This window comes from Typopeltis vanoorti, chromosome 9, assembly GCF_054136105.1.
Source record: "Typopeltis vanoorti isolate ZY-2024b chromosome 9, IOZ_Tvanoo_1.0, whole genome shotgun sequence".
In the NCBI taxonomy this organism is placed as follows: Eukaryota; Metazoa; Arthropoda; class Arachnida; order Uropygi; family Thelyphonidae; genus Typopeltis; species Typopeltis vanoorti.
In genome coordinates this window covers 141,248,678-141,271,843 of record NC_143557.1, presented here as the reverse complement: position 1 = coordinate 141,271,843, position 23,166 = coordinate 141,248,678, and the positions used below count along the sequence as shown (strand labels likewise).

Below are 23,166 nucleotides of genomic sequence, written 5' to 3'. Positions count from 1 at the left end.
TGTCATTGGCGCAATGCAATATCACATTAAAAATATTATAAACATACAAATACTCAAAAATCTGCACTAATACACTACAGTACTCTAATTTTCTGATGAATAAACATGACAAAACAGTTAACAATGCTAATTTCACACAAGCGCTAAATTACACAACCACTTGCAATATGAAAGTGTAACCAAAGCCCCTGTATGTGTGTTACGCAGGATGAACAACTGCATATCTGTATGAGACTAGCCAACTCATCTTTGGCTGAAAAGTCAAAGGCTCTTTGTATCTGACTGTCGGTTTTATTAGTGTTTCAGACTAATTAGGCGACACTAATTATGTATTCCTCCTTGGATATCTCAAGACAATGCATAGTACTCACCGTTTTAAGCACAAACTGTAAGATAAATTGTACAAAGGGGAAGGAGTTGCAGTTTTCTATTAAAAACACAATGCAGGTAGTATTAGATAGTTGGACTTCTCAAGGGAAAGAATACGGCCAGTATACTGAAAACTTGCATAAAGATTTCTGCTATTCAGGAATAAAGTTCCTTCATTTCTGGATATATCAGAAAGAATAGTTATGGAAACAAGGTACTGAATATAGCAAATGCTTTCAAATGATTGCAGAAATAATATATTTTTCATATAATAATGTGGTATTCTATCATATTATTAAAATATTGCAGTCTGCCATTTATCTGACCAAAACAGGAAAAGGCATTTTGCCCTTCAGATAATTGAAGTACAGTTACATAGCTAAACCAGAAGTCACCTCACTTGTAACGTCTGTTAATTGAGGGGGGGGGGGGGGGATCATTGTTTTGAAAGTCAGAGAAACAGTAGATTATTGTATTCTGTATCATGGATAGCTGATATGCCACATTTGTTCAGATGTTGTATAGGTTAGAGGTCCTCACCTTTAACTTCAACAACATTTTAACCAAAACTACACACACATACACAGTACAGTGATATAGCATCAAACCCTACAGCTTTATTAATGAGTTTATTCAATCTCCATATACTTCCCGCTTACACATGATTAGTCCCTTCTCCATTCCCACTGCACTCAAGTTGTGCATGCTGTCGCAGGATGAAATACCTTTATGAATTCTCATTTAATATCTCGGCTATATCATCCACAATGGTTATCACACTTGCTTGCAGTATTCAACCAGTTTTACCAAAATAGTTGAATACTGCAAGTTTGGCTACACTTACTAAGCGAGTCGCCTTCCTAGGCTGCTCTTGATACTCCTTATGCAATTGACTATTACAACACATCTTGTGCCGCCTCCATAATGCCTTCTTCTTCCGGAGTGAATGCCTAACCTTTTAATTTCTCCATTTCACACCTACCTTATTTTATTCCACACCTGTCTCATGACCCTTGGAATATATTCAGATGTTTCCTGAGATAGTTATAGAATAGGCCCCAATCAGCACTAATTTCTTTTCCTTTAGTGTTACATGGTGATCAGCATTCATTTCAGACAAATTATGGAGACTACAACAGAGGCAAGCTATATTACATTTCAAACGTTATGCCAAGGAGACAATAATTTGATCAACCAGTTATTCTACTGGCCTGACCTTTAGTGGAAGAGGGGGGAAAAAAACTACATCAAAGCTATATTCCGTTTATAACATTATTAGAGAATAAATTCGTATAGATAGTTTTATTACAGCAAAAGTGGTGTCCTAATTTAACATGAGAATTGTTAAGATCCTGGATTTCTTGCAGTCCTATTTATAATTAACTCAGTGGACGATAAGATTATGTAAGTAGAATATGTGCCTTTCATATTCTTGGGATTTTTAGACCAGCATTATTGTTAAGATTAGGATGGTTGATAAGAATTTAACAGGCCTCCTTATTAAACTTAAGCAGCTGTAAGCTGTCCTACTTTGGCCAAACAGGCAGGACAGCCAATTTCAGAATCTCAGAACACAAGGACTACATCTGGTTTCACCAATACAGCCACTCTGGTTTTGCTGAACACGTGCTGGATACCTGCCATAGAATACGGTGGAAGAAAGCCACGATAATACACTAAATACAAATATGAAAGGCTTTTCATGGAATCAGCTTCAGCCCTAAGAAACAATCCAAACCTCAACAAATTTGGGAAACCTACATAAGAAGACCTTCAACCCAATCGCCCAAGAATACCAACATCCCGCTAGGGGGAACCATTAGGACTTTAGGAGAAATAGTAGCTTTCTGCTTCTTCCTCACTTACTGTTTGTTGTGCCTGCATGCACATGTCTTGTTCTTAAGTTTCTTGAATTTTGCCATTTTATTCAATCTCCATATTCAATCTCAACGTCACATTGCCATTTTCTTGAAAATGGCAATGTGACGTTGCCGAAATATTGAAGTATATTAAAATTTATTTTAATGTATATTCTAGTTGACACTGTAATTTCCTTAAATCGTTTAATAAAAAAAAAAGTAAAAAATAAACTTAAGTTCATACCACTTTTTGGTGTGATGTAAACGGCAGGTGCCTTTCCAATCAGTTCTATGTAGAGTATTCTGGGCATGATCAGACAGACCAGATTTACCATAGTTATTAAATTTAATGTGCCGTCTATGTTATTTTTTTGGATAGGAATTGTGCTTCCTGTTTCACCTATATAAGGCAAATTACAGGTGCAATGAATACAGTATACTCCATGGTGAACCAGTGGAGGAAATGAATCCTTGGATGAGTTGAATAACTTCTTTAATTTTGCAGGAGGTTTAATACCCCAACATGACGTCTATAGACATTCAGCGAAATCTGGATACGATTCTGTAACACATTGATTAATATGGATAAGAAGTGCAATTTGGTATCACTATTTCATCCACCATGGCCGGTAGATAGGTTAATGGTGGCATTAAGGTTGTATTTCTCTTCTATTCTGATATCCCTTTAATGTATGGAATGGTTACAGTTTTATTGTAATCTAGTTTATTTTTGTTTTTAATTGCGGCCTTGTGAAGAATTTCGTTGATAGTATTGTGGCTGTAGCCATTTTTCAAGAAGGTATTGCTGATAACTTTTAATTCATCTTTAAGTGCTTGTTCATTGGAGCAAATCTTCAAATCCCTGTTTTTTAGTGTTAATGACAATAAATTACCACTAGTGTGTTAATTTAGTGTCACCACTTTTGCTGTAATAAAACTATCTATATAAATTTGTTCTCTGATAATGTTATAAATGGACAAAAAGGTTATGTAGGTAGAATATGTGCCTTCCATATTCTGTTGATATAGTGCTTTTTTTCCTTCCCTTCCACTAGAGGTGAGGCCAGTAGAATAGCATTTGATCAAATCATTGTCTCTTTGGCATATTGTTTGAAATGATGACCTTAATATGAAAGTCGAAACATCAGGAAATTAAACTAATTATTAAAGAAATAAGGGGGATGAAATGGTTTCAGAGATTGGGTTTCTTCGCCCCAAAATCATTGAAATAAGCGACACATGGTAGAATGAAAAATAACTGGAATAGAAATAAAAGGATACGGTATTTTTCAGGAAGATAGAAAAGACAAGGAGTGGGAGGGGAGATGAATGCCACATAAGGTAGACATGAAAGAGGGAAATAGTGACAATGATAATGAGGCAGTGTGGTGTAACATGGAAGTTGAGAGGTAGACATTTAGTTGGATGTTGCTATAGGCCTGGGAATGTGGAGGGTGGTGATGAAGAAATGTATAAACAAATTGGAATGAAGGGATAGCATTTGGGAATAAGATAAATGAATTTCTCGAATTCTTGAGAGATAACTATCTCGGGCAGCACATAAAGGAGGGCACACAAGGATCGAGAGTTCTATATCTGATTGTAAAATATTGTTTTGTTATTTATTTTCTTTAGCTATCTATTTAGGTCTTTACTTAAATTTATTTTTTGTCCCCTCCCCTTTTTTCTGCTATTAGTCAGACCTCGTGCAGTAAGCAATTCCTAACGTAGCAGTTCCTAAACATTCGCGCAATATCAATTAAGAAATTTATATTTTCATAACAACTGCTCCACTTAATTGACCTTCTATTGCTTGAAAGTTAGGGAGCGAAGATAACAAAATTAAATTAATACGTTTGTTCAATTTCTTTACATGCAAGTTGTGGCTTGTTGTTTTCTACTATTCCCGCAGGTTTGTTTAATTTTTCGGGATAGTGCATTGGCTTAGGATTAAGAACCAGGTAATTACAAAACAAAACATATTTATTTTCTATCAAAAGGAAATGGTACAGAGCACATAAAAGTTGATAAAAGATTAATTCAATCAAAAGCTCTTTAACTTATAAAACAATTTGCTATCTAAGCAACAGAACTTACAGTGCATTCACTTTCAGAAACCTTATTGTACATTGACATAAAAGTGTCTCCTGTGACACAACTTAGCTTACAAGCAAGCATATACAGGGTGTTCGGGATAAATTTGACATATTTATAATTAATTATATTTTTCCGTAAGTTACATGTATTAACACACACACTTCTCTTCATTTAAAAGTTTGGACCCTTCTTCATTCATATACAAGATGTCAGAAAGGATGGATAGCTGGAACCCACCTGAATCATGGAAGAGAATAACTTGTATCATGATGATTCGTACCCGCCATCAAAATAATGATATTACGACTGCTGCCCAATGCTCCCTGAATACAGTAAAAACAATCAGGCATGAACTAGAGACTTGCAATGGTGACTACGAGGATGTAGCAAGAAGAAAGATCCCTAGCAGACGATCTGATTGCGTTCGTACAGCAGAATTCCTCGCAAATCTGCAGGAACAGGTGTTGAAGAACCCTGGCATTGGAATTCGGGCTTTGTTCGTGGAGTTGCTAACTGTAGTCAAGCCCTGGATAACAAGGGTAGCCAATGGTAGGCCGTATGTATGGCAGCAGGATTCGGCCCCTTGCCACACCTCTGGGAAAAGTCAAAAATGGTTGTCTGAAAATTTCTACGACTTCACCAGTCCAAATGTTTGGCCTCCAAACTCCCCAGACCTTAACCCCATGGATTATTTTGTATGGGGCGCAGTTGAAAAAGACACCAATCGCACTTCCAGTAATACAAAAGCCCAGTTAATGGATAAAATTAAAACAGTTTTTGCGGCCCTTCCCAGGGAGACTGTAGCATCAGCTTGTTCGAGGTTCCGAAGCAGAATTGAAGCTGTGATCGATGCTAATGGTGGTTATTTTGAGTAAATCTTGTTGATAGTATTGTAATTAACTCTGCCTGTAATGTTTTTTTGTCAATTCATTAAATTTAATAGATACAAAGAAGATTTTCTTTTTCCTTACGAAACTGTCAAATTTATCCCGAACACCCTGTATATTCCAAGAGGGATTGTAACAACTTTCTTCTGCCGCATGCAATACTTAATTAGTACTAATTCTGTTGCTATCACAAGCAACCTGTGAATTAAACACACTTAACAATACATAATCTTCTCTTAATTCAGATTCAATTTAACCGCCAGTTAACAAGTAACCTCTCGCAATCACTTACGATTTCGAGTTACATCCTCATAACATAATAAAATAAAATAATGGCTTACTTGCTAACAATCACGAGTGGAAAGTCCGATTCACATTCAGCAACATACATCGAGTCTGGAGAGTTTTCCTTCAGCGGACTCGCTGGGAAACATCTAGCGGTGGGAAGAACAATTCTACGGGAATGAGTCCCCGTAGAAGTCGAAGGTGACGAGCCAAGAGAAAGACCTTGAACCAAGCACTGCATTCCCTTTTATTCCATTTTCAGTCTTTTGTTCTTAATTAAGAGTATCCCAATATTAGCCCGAAGTAAGAAAAAAATTGACGTCATTGCTGGCCGCTTGACCTTACAATTTGGATGGAATTCAGTGCTAATCCGGCTTAATTCCTACTAAGCTTTTACCAACAAGTCTAAAATGCAGATGCATTCTGACAGCAAATTTTTCTTTTATATTTTATAAAACACATTCTTTCTTTACAAATGCAAACAAAAAAAAAAAAGGAAAATCTTTAGCGAAAATTCTCTTGAAAACTTAATTTCTCATGAGATTTTACATGATCATTTCATCAGTTGATGTAATTGTGAGTGGGTTTTACAGTTTCCTCAAGTTGGTGAGAGTGATCACCTGGGTTGTGGCTAAACATATGCAGACTTCTGTGAAGAAAGGATATATGTGGAAGTATGAGACTGGTGATTATGACAAGCTTGGGAGACAGCCTGTAGCTATAGCATGGAATTATTGGTAAGGAATTAAATGCTGCTTGAGAAACGACAAAGATACATAACAGCATCGATGTGTGGATGTATTCCGAAGGCCAAAAGACTGAATAAGGTAGGTGTATAATGGATGAATGAAGGGCTTAAGAATGAAATCTGGAAGAAGAAGAATGTACTTTGGAAACAGTACAGGATAAATAATTGTAATAATCACTTACATAAAGAATAAGCCATGAGAGTGACTTGATTAGTAAGGAATACAATATTGCAGTATGAGCAGAAATTGGCAAATAAGGCGAAGAAAAACCCTAGAGAGTTTGTTAGATCTGTGGCAAGTAGAAGGAAGAATGATTATGGTAAAATGATGTTAGTGGACGAAAATGGTAGAATGGTAACTGCTGAGCAGACATTGTTGAAATATTGCAACACTGAACTGTCAGTTCAGTGTTGCAAAGTGTTAGGTTTTTGAGATTTGGTAAGCAACGATGGGATTTGCACCAAATGCAAAGTATACATTTGGTGGTGGAACTTTTAAGGAGGTAGAGGAGATGAGAGACCTAGTGGTGGTGGACAAGGACCTGAAATTCAGGCACCACACTGCACAAGTTGTGAAGATGTCACATTGGATAATGGCAACGATGCAAGGGACCCTGACATGCAGAAATAAAGAGGTTATGATGACATTGTATAAGGCTTTGATCAGGCCTAATATGAATTATTGTGCACAGATTTGATTATCTGGTTTTCATAGTGATGAGGATGTGTTAGAAAGGATACAGAGAAGATTCACAAAGGTGATGAATGGTCTTTGTAATGTAGAGTGTGAGGTTAGATTGAGAGAAGCCTTGTGAATAGGAGGAGGGGGATATGATTGAGACATATAAGCTAGTTGAGGTTTATCACGTTGACATGGAAGAGATTTTTCATAGAATGAGAGAGAAGGGGAGGGTAGAACAAGAGGTCATCACTGGAAACTGTATGAGGAGGGTGAGGAGCAGGTTCTTTATATGGAGAGTGGTTGGTGAGTGGAATGCATTGCCTGAGTATGTTGTAAATGCAGATACATTGAATCCGTTTAAGGCACAGGTGGATCAGCTTTGTGTGTACCTCCCACGATGAGTCTCTGACTCCATGGAGGTCAGATGTTAATAATAATTAATGGAAGACCATTTTTTAAAAATCTTGAATCATATTTGTTTGTGTGGTTTTTTTTTTTTTTTTTTTTTCTTTATCTGGTTTACACATGAGAGTTCACAACACTAATAATAGTGCATTGGTGTCTGCAGATTAGAAGAAAGCAGGAATCCATTTACATGTTTCTTGAGCAGGTGATAGTTGTAATCTTAGGGGAAGATATATAGTTGAAGAGAAAGAGATGATGGATGTTGACTGGAAACTGTCAACATCCATCGTTTTGAAAGCCTGTTGTTTTGAAAGCCTGCAAATGTGGAGTGCATTATTTGTGTTGCTGTAAATATCATGAATGTTCATAAAGGGTTTTTCTTTTTTTTGAAAAATTATTAATGATAAGGGATTTTTTTCTTGCATTTTTGATGCTTGTCTGATTTTTTTCTCGGTGGATTTAAAAAAAAAATTGCATAAAATTGTTTGTGATCTGCAATAAAAATATATTTGTTACATATTTTGTCATTCTTTTTGTGGGGAAAGATTTAATTCAGGGGTCTTCAATGCATGGCCCGCGGGCCATTTTGAAAAGATAATTACTTAACATTGAAACACGATTAAATAAAAAATAATTTCAGTGAAGCCTGCAAACCACTAAGCTATACTGTGGTATTTAGAAATTGTAAGATGCTTTCCAGATTCACAAGGAATGCTGCGCATTTGATACTTTGCATAAAATCCTATAAAAATAAATATTAAATAGACATGCTTCTTCAGCCATCTACCAGCGCCAAGTGGTACTTAAGTACTAGTACTAACGTCGCAGGTAGATGACTGAAGCAGTAGTTCGTTCGAGTGTGCTGTCTAGTGTCTTCTAGATACATCTCGAAGGTTCTCAATACTTCGTTATTTTCATGTAAATACAAGAGGATCTCATCCACAGTCACTCGTGAACAGTGTGATATTCGTATATAAACGCTTGCAGGTACGTTGTGTCAGCCATAGCCTATTGTGGTTTTACATTGCCAAATTTTTTAATCAGTGCGAGACATATTCAGTGCATAATAACCGTTACATGGCTGTTTTGGATCATTTTTTGGGTTCACCTTCCATCACTATGGCGTCTACGAGTAAAAAGTGTAAATCAAGTGATACTTGTTAGGTTTTTAATGAAAAGTGGACCAATTTGTACTTTTTTGTGCCGATCGACAATAACCCAGTGTGTTTCATTTGTCGTGAGTCAGTGTCAGTATCAAAAGAATACAATATAAAACGACACTATGAGACAAAGCATGTGTCCAATTTCGATCACCTTCAAGGGCGGCTTCGTGTGTGCAAAGTGAACCGTCTCCAAATTGATTTAAAATGCCAGCAGGGTACGTTTAAAAGGTACAGAGAAGAGAGCGGAGCGTGCATCAAGGTAGGTTATGTAATAGCTGAAAAAATTGCTAAAAAACCAAAAGCCTTCTTGGACGGCGATGGTTGAAAGAGTGCCCAAAGGACTCCCTACAATTTCTTGATGATATATAGGACTAACTTCAGTTACATTCCCATAGAAACTCTGTTTCACACCATGTGCATTTTCTATAGGTATTTTCGCAGGCACTACTCCAGCGAAGTGGCCACAACCATTTTTCCACTCTTATAATAATCTAAGAATTGGAGCAGCAGCCACTGGCCAACACCAATACACTGTCCAACTCCAAACATAACAAACGTGTCATCATTTTCCTTCATTCCAACTAGCTCTGTTCTTTGGCACAATCTCTATACTGTTTTTCACACATCAACCACCAGAAACGTCGTGAGGAATTTTGGCGCCTATGGCCAGGAAAGAAAATTGTGCCGTTCTAAAAAAAAAAACTTTAAAAATCTCAATTTTCATGCCTATGTAAAATTAGTGCCTATGGCCAGGGCCACATTGGCCATAGCCTCACTATGCCTCTGACAACCACCAACTCTTTAAGAAACATATCAGCTGATTACTTCTTTCTCCTTAATGCTTATCCACACATGTAATGGGACTTATGAACTTTCATGTATGGGCATTATAAAAAATATAAACAAACATAGCCAAGAAATTAAAATAAGCATAACATTAAATAAGAATTAAAGAACAGCAATTCTACACATCTGACCCCCATCCATCCTCATCACATGTGGTGCAGGTAACACACACTAGGGACCAACGTACATGCTCCCAGTAGTAAAATGTTCTGAAAGCCAGCTGCTAGAGAGTGAGTGAGTGCATGAGCCAACTTAATAATAAGGAATCAGTCGGTTTCCCAACCAGCTAGAATAAAATCCAGCTGCCAATTACTCTGCAAGATCGTGCCCAGAGGAAATACGAATATGGTGTGGGTCTTGTCCATACGTAGCGTTGATATCAAGGCTATGTATGGACAAGGGACTGGATTACTGAATGTAAATAGTATACAAGAATTTACCTCCTATTGAATGTCTCTACCCTTCACTTAAACCAGGGGGTCTTCAACCTTTCAGACAGTGCTGGCCTCTAAGCTATACTGCTGTATAGCTTAGTATACAAGTATACTAAGTATTTAGAATTGTAAGATGCTTTCCAGATTCACAAGGAATGCTGTGCATTTGATACTTTATATAAAACCCTATAAAAATAAAGAAACTCAGCTTTAAGAGTGTAGGTAGGAGTCGGGTTCATGATAAGTAAATACAATCATAATAATCAATACTTGAAAAAAGATAATTTAATGAAGAAAACATTCACCAGAGTTAAAGATCGGTACTATCAACATAAGAAGCCTGAATGGCAAAGAAATGGATCTAGCTGAGGAATTAGATAAGTACCAGATCGACATAATAGGGGTGACTGACACAAAAAAGACCAAAACTGGTGAGATCTTTCTGAGCAATAAATACAAAATGTTATATTCAGGCAATGACAATGAAGGAAAAGGAGTAGCCATAGTATTCAACACAAAATACGAGGCTAATCTTGAATGGCAGTCAGTCTCAAGTAGAGTAATGTGGGCAAATATGAGAATGGGGAACTGGACAATGAGACTTATTTGTGCCTATGGTCCCACAGAAGGTTCTTCTAAGGTAGAAGTGGAGGAATTTTTTGAGGCTTTAGAAAAAGCAACTGACACAATGAAAAAGGAAAAGTTGGTCCTTGTTGGGGATCTAAATAGCAGAGTAGGAAATGATTGTGAGACATTCAAAAATATTTTGGGAAAATTTGGAGAAAAGAGCAAAGCTAATAATAATGGCAAATATCTGTTGGATTTCTGCTCAGGACATGGACTGGTTATTACTAACACCATGTACCAACATAAAAATGTGCACAAATTCACATGGAGAGAAGAGGCTAGGATTAAGAAAAGTCTCATTGACTATGTTATTGTTGATAGTGATGTTTTCTCCCTGGTGCAGGACACCAGAGTGTACAGAGGATTTGAAATTGGAAGTGATCACTATTTAGTCTTGAGCAGAATAAAATTGAATTTCATATTGAAAAGAATAACATGTAAGAAAGTTTTAAAGCGAATAAAAGTTGAGCAGCTCTCAGATGTGAACTGTAGACTAAAATACAGAAAGATTATTGAAAAGAAAATGAAAGAGTTTGAGAACAGGAATCAAACCTTGGAGATTCAGTGGCAAACTCTGAAGAAAACATTGATTGATTCTGCCAGAGAGGCATGTGGTGAGGTTGTGTGCAAGGATAAAAAAATCAGAACTCCCTGGTGGACACAGGAAGTTAAAGAGGCAGTGAAGGTGAAGAAGAAAGCATATCAAAAGTTCCTGTCAAATAAGTCAGATTTTACTCTTACAGAATACAGAGACAAATGTAAGAAAGCTAAACAGTGCGTAAAACTAGCTAAACAAAAGTCATTGGAGGACTTTGGCAAGAATATAGAAAATAAATATCAAGAAGGTGGCAAAATATTCTGGAGGTTGTTGAAGAAGCTTAGGAATGGAGGAAAGAGTGCTGTAAAAGGAGTTAGAGATGATAAAGGTGAAATGAAAACAGGAAAAAAAGATATCCTTGAAGTATGGAGTAATTACTTTGAAAAACTGCTAAATGAAACAAGCAGTGATGACAGCACAGTGATAAAAAACACTGACCAGGCATGCAGTCAGGAATACATATCCATACTTGAAGTAGAAAAAGCCATCAAATGCTTGAAATGTGGAAAGGCAGCAAAAGTAGATGATATTCGACCAGAAATGCTGAAGTATGGTGGTATAAAAGTCTTACAGTGGCTGCACTGCATAGTTCAGAAAGCCTGGACAGAGGGATGAATTCCCGATGATTGGAGTAGAGCTCTCATAGTACCCATATATAAAAAGGGAAATAAAACAGAATGTGAGAATTACAGAGGTATTTCCCTGCTGAGTGTTCCTGGCAAGATCTATGCAAGTATACTTGAGGAACGGTTGAGAAGAATTGTGGAAGAAAAGTTTAATGAAGAACAAGCTGGATTCAGGCCAAATAGAGGCTGTCAGGGTCAGATCTTCACTTTACAACAAATAGTCGAGAAAGCATGGGAATATAACAAAGATCTGTATTTAAGTTTTGTCGATTTGGAAAAGGCATATGACAAGGTGCCAAGAGAGAAGCTATTCAATACGCTGCAGTTATATGGTGTCAATGGGGCATTATATCAAGTAATACTTAGTCTTTATTTGAGTTGTAAGTCAGCAGTTAGAATTGAAGGAAGTACAGGAAGTTGGTTTAATGTTAAATCTGGTGTGAGACAAGGATGTACATTATCCCCTCTGTTATTCATTATCTATATGGATCACATTATGAAGGAATGTGGTATTAAACCTGATATCAAAATTGGAGATGTTAATGTCAGCTCTTTGCTTTATGCGGATGATGTTATACTTCTAAATAAATCCGCTACAAGTCTGCAAGATTCTCTGACTAAATTGAATAGCTGTTGTAATAGATATGGTATGAAGGTCAGCAATAAAAAGACAAAGACAATGAAAATAGGCAGAATCATTGAAAATGTCAACTGTGTTGTGAATGGAGAACCTGCGGAACAAGTAAAGCATTTCAGCTACTTAGGCACGATTTTTACTGAAGATGGTAAATTAAATATAGAAATAGACAACAGAATCAGCAAAGCTGGTATGGTGGGAAGTCAATTGAATAAATTCATATGGAATAAGAGAGAAATTAGTCAGAACACTAAATTAGCTGTATACAAGACAGTGTTCAAACCAGTTTTAACTTATGGATCTGAGAGCTGGGTCAGAAGTAAAATACATGACTAAAGACTAGAGACCGCAGATATGAGAGTCCTGAGAAAGATTAGAGGCGTCAAAAGATGGCATCAATGCAATATCATATTAAAAAATGAGGATATTAGGAAAGAACTTGACATTGTCGGCATCGAGGAATGCGTTAGCAGAGCTAATCTCAGGTGGTATGGTCACTTAAACAGAATCGGCGAGGAAGGATTAGCAAAACAAGTGTTCTCTGCCAGGTTGGCAAGAAAACAACCCAGAGGAAGACCAAGATATAGGTGGATTGATATGGTACAAAGTGCCTTAGACGATAGAAATATAAGATCTGATAATGTTGGAGTCTTGACAAGTAACAGACTGATTTGGAGGAAAATTGTAGATAGGAAGTTAGTAATGATGTAATTTTTTCATGTACTACTGTCATATCCTGTACACCCCTTGAGGGTACATGGCAGGAATTTGATGATGATGATGATGATGAAAACATTCATTTTCTTCCAAGCAACCTGGCAATGTTTTTCCTTGACCAGCTTGTCAATGTTGGCATCAATGTTGGAAGTCGCTATGCGCATATTCTCGAGATGTTGGTCAGTAATCTGAGTTGTTGTCTTGGACTTCACACGATTCATTCTGGAGAAGAACTGCTCACATAAGTATGTGCTTTTTAACAAAGCGCAAATCTTCAACGCATGCCAGCGAAGATTATGGAATGCATCCTGAGAAATGTAGTCTTTGTAAAATGTAAGCAAGGGCACATTGAATAATTTTTCTCTCAAAGAAGAGTAGTTTTGGAGTTCAAGCAGCTCCATTTGTACTGAGCCTGGTATTTCGGCAGCATTAACACCGAATTGCATTGAAAATAAATCTAAAGAAGATTGTTGGTTGTAAAAATCACTAAATCTCTATTCAAACTCACTTCGCAACACAGCTAATTTTGTAGCCTATTCATCAAGAGACGAACATTTGGACTCAGCGAGAAGTTGAAAATGAGTTAAGTCTTTTTTTGCAAGTTGTGCCTCCCAATGTTTGAGCTTGGCCACAGAAGGTTTGATGTGATCAAACAGAGTGTGCACCAGTTGATCTTTGGATTGTAGCCGCGTATTTAGGTCATTCATATGCAATGAGATGTTGGTCACAAGGCAAAGTCTGTCATCCACTTCAGATCGTTAAATTCCGCAATCGGATTCCCCTTGATATGCATGAATTGCTGTATTTCGCTCCTTAGGTCAAAGACTCTTTTAAGAACCTTCCCTCTGCTCAACCAACACACGTCACTATAATAAACCACATCGCCATGATCCGCTTCTCACTCTTGGGTCAAAAACTTTTGGAATTGACGATGATTCAATCCTCTTGCCATAATAATGTTGACGACAGTCACAATAACTTTTATGACATTCTCAAATCCAATAGTTTTTGCCCACAAATTCTCCTGGTGGATTAAACAATGTAATGAACGAAATCTTTTCCTTCTAGTTCTGGTTCATTCCATTGCAGTGCATCAAATCCTTCATTCTTTCCCTCCATAGTAGAGGCACCACCAGTTACCACACCCTCAAGGTTGGTTAAGCTGAGGTCGAAACGCTGGAACGTTTTCTTGGCGGCTTCAAGAATATCAGTGCCTTTCGTCGTTCCCTTCATAGGTACAAATGCTAGCAGTTCTTCTGTCACACTGAATTGTTGATCATTGCCACGGACAAAGATAGCTAGTTGTGCTGTATCCTTCACATCTGTGCTCTCATCAAAAGCAAGTGAATATGACGTAAATTTGGACAATCGTTTTTTTTTAAAGTTCCTTCAATGTCATTGGCAAGTTCTTCGACACGTCGTGCTACAGTTACCCCAGACAAACTGTTTTTAAAACACTTCCGTATTATTTGGGCACAGAATATTCTCAGCAATGTTAGAGAACAGTTCTATCATTCTCTCAAATGGTAGAACTGTATTCCCATATTGGTCTGATCTGACACTTATAAAGAGTTAGGAGTTGAGCAGAATAGAAGTATCTTTTTTAACAAAAAAAAAGTCAAGTTTTTTAGAAATGTGAAGAGGCTATTGATGTAATATGTTTGAACCACGATAAGCTGAATGTAATGGTCAGCCCAAGAGAGAAAGCTGCTCTTGAAAGGATATTGGATATTATATCCATCCAGGTCAGATCTTTGCATTGAAATATTATTTTATACAAATAATGCATAATCATCATTATCAGAAATTCAGGAGCAATTCTGTGCACAATAATCCATATGAGGCCTGATTAAGGCCTTATGCAATGTCAGCATAATCTCTTTATTTCTACATGTCAGTGTCCTTTGCATCATTGCCATTATCCGATGTAATGTCTTCACAACCTGTGCAATGTGGTCCCTGAATATTAATCCTTGTAAACTCCCACTCCCAGATCTCTCATCTCCTCTACTTCCTTTAAAGTTTACTCCACCAAGTGTATACTTTGCATCCCATCATTGCTTACCCAACCTCAAAACCTAGCACTTTGCAACATTGTACTGATAGTTCCACTTATCTGCCCATTTATGCAATCTATTCAAGTCCTCATGTAAGGCCATAACATATGCTGGACTCTGCATTGCTCTCCCCAATTTTGCATCATCTGCAAACAGCCACAGATCACTAGTTAAACCCATCCCAATATCATTAGCATACAAATTGAACAACAATGGTCTCAAAATTAGCCCATGCGTTACATGATTAGTCACTAGTGATGTAATGATAATGAAGTGGTTTGAACAATGCCAAAGTAATTGGGTGGACTTGTTGGGTAGCATGAAGTTTAAGAAGTGGCATAGAATTTCCATGTATAGAGTGTGTGATAAAAACCTATCTGCAAACCACAAGCAGTTACTGAGCATTTGTGGATGTATATGCTCAACTGGTAGCTAGTGAACACCTTGGTACCAAGGGTGTATAATGTGGATGAAACTGCATTATATTTGCTATGCATGGGACATTAAATAAACAACAGTGGATGAAGAAAGAACACCAGATTCAGACAATTGTAGGATAGAGTTACTGCCCTAGAGTGCTCAAATGCATTAGTTGAGCATAGATATAAGAGCCATTTCTGATAGGAAAAACTAATTGTCGTAGGTATTTAAATTTTGCTCATCATGTAGGATCATCAAGATTGCATTAGAATGATTTGAAAACTTTTTTGTGCTTTAAGAACAATGGACATACTGTATGTTTATAGATTTGCCAGAAGACGAAAAATATTTCTCATTCTGTTAAACCGTTCATCTCATCACTGAGCTGAATTAAGAAAGTGTAAAAAAAAAATGTTCATATAGTGTATTTACTCCATACTGTACGTCTTATATTCAATGCCAAGATGAAGGAATATTACACTCTATGAAGGCTAAGTTTAATGTGAATATGAACTTAACATGAAAGGCATGCTTTGGTTGATTGCATGCCTGAGAGAAGGTACAGGCATCGGCACTATAGAAATGCTGCATATGCTATCTTCATAGATGGTAATTTTCTTAATGCAATTGTTTACATTGACTTCACACCTTTTATCAAAGAAGAAAGTCAAGTTCATGAGTTGCTTGAACATGCAAAAACTGATATGGTGACCTGCTGCTAAGAGAATAGCAGATAGGCTTAATGAAGTAAATCTGGCCAAGTCTCAGAGAAAAACCTGTTATGAATCTTGATTAAAAAAAAACAAAAAAACACTGAAATGGGATGAAGATGACAATGATGAAATTGAAACAGATTTTAGTTGTAAATTGACTGGTGAATTAATCATAGGGCTAGCGCATTATACACACACTCACCTTTGTGACGGAACAAGAGCTAATAATTTTTTTTTCATTTGATGTGTGAAAAATCAAACAATTTAAAAATCAAAGCACACGAAGAATTTCACTTGGATGAAATGTTATAAACATAATCAGTGAAATAGATAATCCTTACAGCTCTTAACTTCTGTGCCTTTGCTCTACACAATCCCAGTAAAATTCTGAATTTTGCTACTTTGGGAAAATACTGCTTTCAAAGTGGCAAACATTTTTGTAAGTATAGCATTAATAAGCCTGTTTTCATTTATGCAGTACTATACTGTTAAATAAACGTGTATCATTCACACCTATATATTATATTTCAGAGGTGTACTGATGAGCTACTATTATAACTTTATTGGTTTGGCAGAATGGCTAATCTGTTAAGACTAGTTATAAATTATTTTGAAGTTGAAGTAGTATATCAAAAATCTGATTATAAAAGTTTTTGTGTAACAAAAATTCCATGTATTTTAAAATCGCACATGATAAATTTTAAATTTCAGTTGATTTTAAGAATTAATTACTTGTGGTTAGATGTAAAAATTTATGTTTGAATTTTAGGTGCAATAAATATACATGGTAAAAAATGAATTTGACATGAAAAGTTTCAGTAGTAATGATTTTTACAAAACTCTATCAGCTGCTTAATGAATTTTGTAGATTTATCATGATCACATTATGTAGAATCAATTGTATTAAACAATGGCCACATATTTACTGTTGCTGTGAATGAATTTTGAAACTTTTATAAAAGGTTGGTCTTTTTTGTTAAGTTTTTCTAGGAGACCAAATTATTAGTCACTTCTGCAACCAAGAATTTATTAAGTTCTGAATAAGACATGTTTTATTACTCATTATTTAATCTAACATAATTACTTTTGTTTAAAATAAATCTAAATCTTGGCAATCAAGAAGTCTCTTCTTTCTTAAAATTCGTTGCATAGGAAACTGTCTTGTATTTATCACCATTTTATATTAAACTAAAGATTTTGATACAATTCTTGTATATTAAATCTAATTTGTGGTACATAAAATTTTGAATAAATAATAAAAATAATAAATATACTACATTTTTAAATGTGTAAAAAAAAAACTGAAATTTCGTAATTTTTTAATGTATCATTCCATTTCATCTAAGTTTAATTGCAGTTCCTTAGCATAATTGTCCATTAGAGCACTTGACTTTTCTGTTAAGGTTTGGATTATATAAGTTCTTAATTGTATAATTTAATATACTACACGCACGCACTCTCTCTCTCTCTCGTGTGTATTAACCACCACATCCAAAAAATCAGTCCATTATTCGTTAAGCTTATTCCTGTGATATGTATATACTTAGAAACATAGGATAGTCTTTCAAAAAATGTCTTGACACTGTAGCCTAGCTTTTTTTTTTTTAATTAATTGAGAAAATAGGTAATTGTTTTCTTCTCAGTAATATTGGTTGTTCTGCAGCTTCAAACCTATTTAAATATCAGATATAAATTTTTTTCTTCATTTCAGGTATAGAAATATAACTGAAATTTGATCATCATAATCATCAAATTTCTGACATATATTTTCAGGAGATGTACAGAATGTTATGATAGTGCTACATGAAAAAAGTTACATCATTACTAACTTGCAATTGACAATCATCTTTCATTTCTATCTTCTAAGACACTTTTTACTGTATCAGTCCATCTACATCTCGGTCATCCTCTGGGTCTTTTTCCAGTCAACTGGCAAAGAGCACTTGTTTTGTTAATCTCTCCTCTCACATTCTGTTTTAGTAACTATATCACCTAAGATTATCACTGTGTTCCCTGAATGCTAATAATGACAAGTTCTTTCCTAATATCCTTGTTTTTTATATGATACTAATATTGATGCCATCTGTTCACGCCTCTGATCCTTCTCAGAACTCTATCTATGGTCTCCATTCTTTGATCAAGTGTTTTATTTCTAACTCAGCTCTCAAATCCTTAAGGTAAAAGTAGTTTGAACACTGTCTTGTATACATTATCACCATTAACATGCATCCTTTGGTGCATGTTAATGGAGATAACATGCACCCTTTTCTCACAAATTATTTAACATTAAACCACCTTTCTGCACCTTCTTGAATTCTGATTGTGACTTACAACTCAAATAGAGACTATGTATTTCTCAATATAACATCCCATTTACACCAACTGTAATGTTTTGAAAAGCTTTCCTCTTGGCACCTTGTCATATGCCTTTTCCAGATCTTCATCATCTGACAGAGCTTTGTAGATCATCTCTCCATCCTGTTCTTTGATGTCCTTTCCTTCTCTTGGTGTTCACTCAGTGCCCTACCCTTTGTTTGGTAGTCTACTAATATGGCCAGCCCATCTCCACTTGCATGGTTTACAAGACTTCACAACATAATCCCAAGATTTCTCAACCATCTGTCTTAAAGTGAAAATCTGATCTTGATAACCTCTTGTTTGGACTGAATCCAGTTTTTCTCTCACTTTCTGTCGTTTCTCAAGAATGCTTGCATAAATCATACCAGAAACCCTCAGTAGTCTAAATTCTTGCTTTGTTTTATTTCCCTTTTTTATAGAAGGGATCATTTGGAATTTGACCTTCTGAATTATGAAGTGCAGCCACTGTAAAACTTTTATATCTCTATGTTTATGTATTTCTGGTCAAATATCTACTCCAGCTGCCTTTCCACATTTCAGATTTTTGTTGGATTTTTCTACTTCAAGTATGGATATGTATTCCTGACTACATTCCTGTTGAGTGTTTTCTATTACTATACAGACACTCCTTTTTCATTTAGCAATCTTTCAAAGTAGTTACTCCAGACTTCTAGAATATCTTCATCCTTACTTTCATGTCACTTATATTCTCTTTGATCCCTTTTATAGTACTCTCCTCCATTTCTAAGCTTTTTCAATATCCTCCTGAATATTTTGCTACCTTCCTGATATTTATTTTCTGTATTGTTACCAAAGTCTTGCCATGACTTTTGTTGTTTAACTAGTTTTACAAGTGCTTTACTTTCTTGCATTTTTCTCTCTATTCTCTAAGAGCACAAGTTGTTGTACTTGCCAGGAACCTTTCATATGTTTTCTTCTTTTTTCTTGACTGCTTCTAACTTCCTAAGTCCACCATCGGATATTTCTATCCTTAGAGACGATTTCACCACATGCTTACCTGGCTAAATCAATCAATGTGTTCTTTAGCGTTTGCCACTTAATCTTTCATTACTTTAATTTTTTCTGGAATGATATTTGTGTATTTTAGTCTAGAGTTCTCTGAAAGCTGCGCATCGTTAATTCACTTTAAAACTGTCTTACATACTGATTTTTTTTCTGAATGAAATTCAATTTTATCTTGCTCAAAACTATAGTAATCACTTCCTAATTTAAATCCTCTGTATACTCTTGTGTCCTGAGCCAGTGGGAAAACATTGCTGTCATCAATAATGTAATCAGTGCGACTTTTCTTATTTCTTTCTCTCCATCCCATGTGCATTTGCACACATTATGTTGGAACATGGTGTTAGCAATAGCTAGCCCATGCTCTGAACTGAAATCCAGCAGGTACTTACCATTATTATTAGCTTTGCTCTTTTTTCAAAATTTTCCCAAAACATTGCTGTATGTCCATAATAATTTTCTACTGGCTGTTTAGATCTCCAACAAGGACTGTCTTTTCCTCTTTTTTTTTTTTTTTTTTTTTTGACACAGTGAAAAAGGAAAAGACAAAGACTGTCTTTTCCTTTTTCATTGTGTCAGATGCTTTCCCTAATGTCTCAGAAAGGTGCTCCATTTCTTCCTTAGTAGAACATTCTGTGTGGGAACCATGGAACCATAGGCACAAATAAGTCTCATTGTCCAGTTCCTTATTCTGATATTTGCCCACATCACTCTACTTGATATTATTACCTGCCAGTCAAGAAGATTATCTTCATATTTAGTATTGAATACTATAGCTACTCCTTGTTTTCCCTGATTGTTTATTGCCTGAATATAAAATTTTGTATTTCTTGCTTAGAAAGATCTCGCCTGTTTTTTTTTTGTCTTCTTTGCTTCGGTCACACCTATTATGTCAATCTTGTACTTATCCAATTCTTCTGCCTAGTTCAATTTTTTTTCCATTGATGCTTCTTGCATTGAGTTGTAATGTGTTCCAGGATTTGCTGTAGTAGCTGAATTTTCACTGTTCACCCTGGTTCCCCTGATGAAAACAATGAGGGGATCTTGTTTAACAAGGCAGCATCCCAGCTGGCTTGAAATTCTGCATCATTTTGCATTATGGTTTAAGCCAATAGGAATACAATTTGGTCAGCTAAATAACAAGTTGCCTGGCCCATCATCATTTGTTTAGTATTCAGTTTAGATACCTAATAAGGTACACAATGAGGTGGTGAGGGTTGAATTAGTTCAGTAGTCCTGGTCGGTTCTCTGCATTCCCTGATAGGCTGCATGGAGGTCTCCTGCGTAGTTATGCTGAAATTTGTATTTCTTCCACTAAAATTTAATGGAAACATTAGAAATTCTTAGGATGGAATCACTTTCTTTATAGATTATAAATATTCTGCAAGAAATCGGAATTTGAAACGTTGAATTACAACATATGTTTGGTAATCATGGAATAAGGAATAGATTCTTTGTATAGAAAGATAGGTGAGGGAAATTGAGAGAAAATGCATTGAAGGAATTTAAAGAAAGGTTTGATATGCATAATGACTGCTGGTAGACTGCTTCTTGCATTTGAGGAATCTTGTCATTCTAACAAAGTTGAGTGTGAATATTAATAAGAAGAAACATTTAAAATTATATACAGTCTGGGTCAGAGCAATGAAATATGGCCAGATTTACATATTTTTAATATTTGAAAGCAACACTAATTTAGTAATAATTATTAATTTGTGATGATTAGAATTTGAATCAACATCTTGAATACAATCAAATCTTATTTGCTGTATTGCAGATTTTAACAACTTTATATATTTATAAACTGCTTATCATGAAACTTAATTCTTCTGTTGGCTGTGATAGGTTATTCTTATCATTACCTTTTTTTTTTCTGAACATACTTCCATTTGTGTTGAGATTATGGTCTACAGCTCAGGATGTTAGTGTTGAAGTGTTTTGGGTTGATATTTCATACTATTTTTATATACATTAATTCAGTTGCCCACATCTGAATATTATGCATTTTTTAGTGAAGCAATAAGTTAATTTATGAAAATATATTTTTAAGTCACATTTGGATTTTATAAAGATGAAATTCCATTCATTATTATCTTAAAGTGACAAGTGCCAGTTGCAGTTATTAAAGTGGCTGATGATGCTACACTTTTTTTTTCCAGTTATGCCACCTGGGTAGTGATGCATTGCTACAGCATCACAACCGAGATCTGGTAGCAGTATCACCATGGGCAACATCGCAAAACCTGTCAATGAATGGAACACTTCAAAGTGTAAGGTTTCTTCCTTCCTTCCTCCCTCTTTTCTCCATCTTGATCATTCATCTCTTCTCTGTTCTTTTTAAGTAATCATCTTTTGAGGGTCATTATGTTAGCACATTACTTGTTTTCAATTTCTTTCTTAATTTTAAAGGAATTTATTTCTGAAATGTGTTTAGTAGCTCTACGGGATAGTATGCTAAGGTCCAGATGACTTCTGGAATGTTACCTAAAATCTTTGATACATCATCAAACTAGAATATGGAGATCTGTCTCTAAACTGCAACATAGCACCTGCTTATTTATTTTAATTAGATACAGTAATCAGTTGACTTTTTCATGTATTATTAAGTTAACATTTAAGACTTATGACAGATAACACACAGTGGTGGTTATAATAGGAAAGTGGATTACACTTGCATAATTTGGGATGTTCCAGTTAGGAAGCTGTTCCAAATTTTGGCTGTGTTTTAGAGGCAATTTCAAATGGTTATGATTTTGCTGGTAGAGTAAAGGTCAGTGCTTTTGAGGTGGCACTCCCTTATTCTGCAGTTTAGGATAGTAATAACATGCTAAGTGGTCTGTCAATAAGGTCCAGTGGAAGGATTTTTTTTTTTTTGGGAGGTGGGTGTTAGATAATATTGATGATTGGAAATTTGTAGAGTCATATTTATATATTTATGCTGTGTGTCCAGTCTGACTATAGTGTGCAAAGCCACAAGAACAAGCTGTGGTTTAGATCCTGAATTATGACTCAACTTTGACCTCGGGTGATGATGATGACAGTTTAATAGCTGGTTTGAAGATGTAGTGTTGGTTGGTTTTGTGTAATATACTAGTAATTGTTTGATATCTATGGACATCTTCACTGGTCTTGAAGTAGGGAGTTTATATTGGTTTATACTGGCTGGTTTGAAGATGTAGTGTTGGTTGGTTTTGTGTAATATACTAGTAATGTTTTGATATCTATGGACATCTTCACTTGTGTTGAAGTAGGGAGTTTATATTGATTGTATTTCAGATGAAATCAGCATGGTATTCATGTCATGATTGACTGTTTTTATAAATTCTAGTTCTTTCTGGAGTAGGGCTCTGAAACATAAGGAATGGCCTCTGTATAGTAACATTTTGCTTGTGCCATCCTTTTGTCCTAGATGATGTTGGCAGGAACAGTGGGTACATTGCTTTAGGTTGGTTTCTGTAGATAGCAAAGAGCTATTTGCATGCCTTTCAGTAGTGCACATGTCTTTAAAAAAAGCTACATTAATGTTAAGATCACTATCTTCATCCTTCCAGGGAGTTTAGGCCGAGTGGTGTTCTCTCATTCAGTCAATTAAGGAACACTTTGAACACTTATGTT

General features: G+C 35.7%; 1 protein-coding gene across 1 annotated transcript in view; it reads left to right on the top strand.

Moving 5' to 3' along the window:
* LOC150103634 (transcription initiation factor TFIID subunit 4B-like) overlaps positions 1–23,166 on the top strand; it is a 397,716-nt gene that overhangs the window by 21,060 nt on the left and 353,490 nt on the right. Inside the window, exon 3 of the mRNA XM_090398501.1 lies at positions 749–759. Within this exon, the coding sequence (XP_090254627.1) occupies positions 749–759 (11 nt within the window). The remainder of the gene's footprint in view (positions 1–748; positions 760–23,166) is intronic.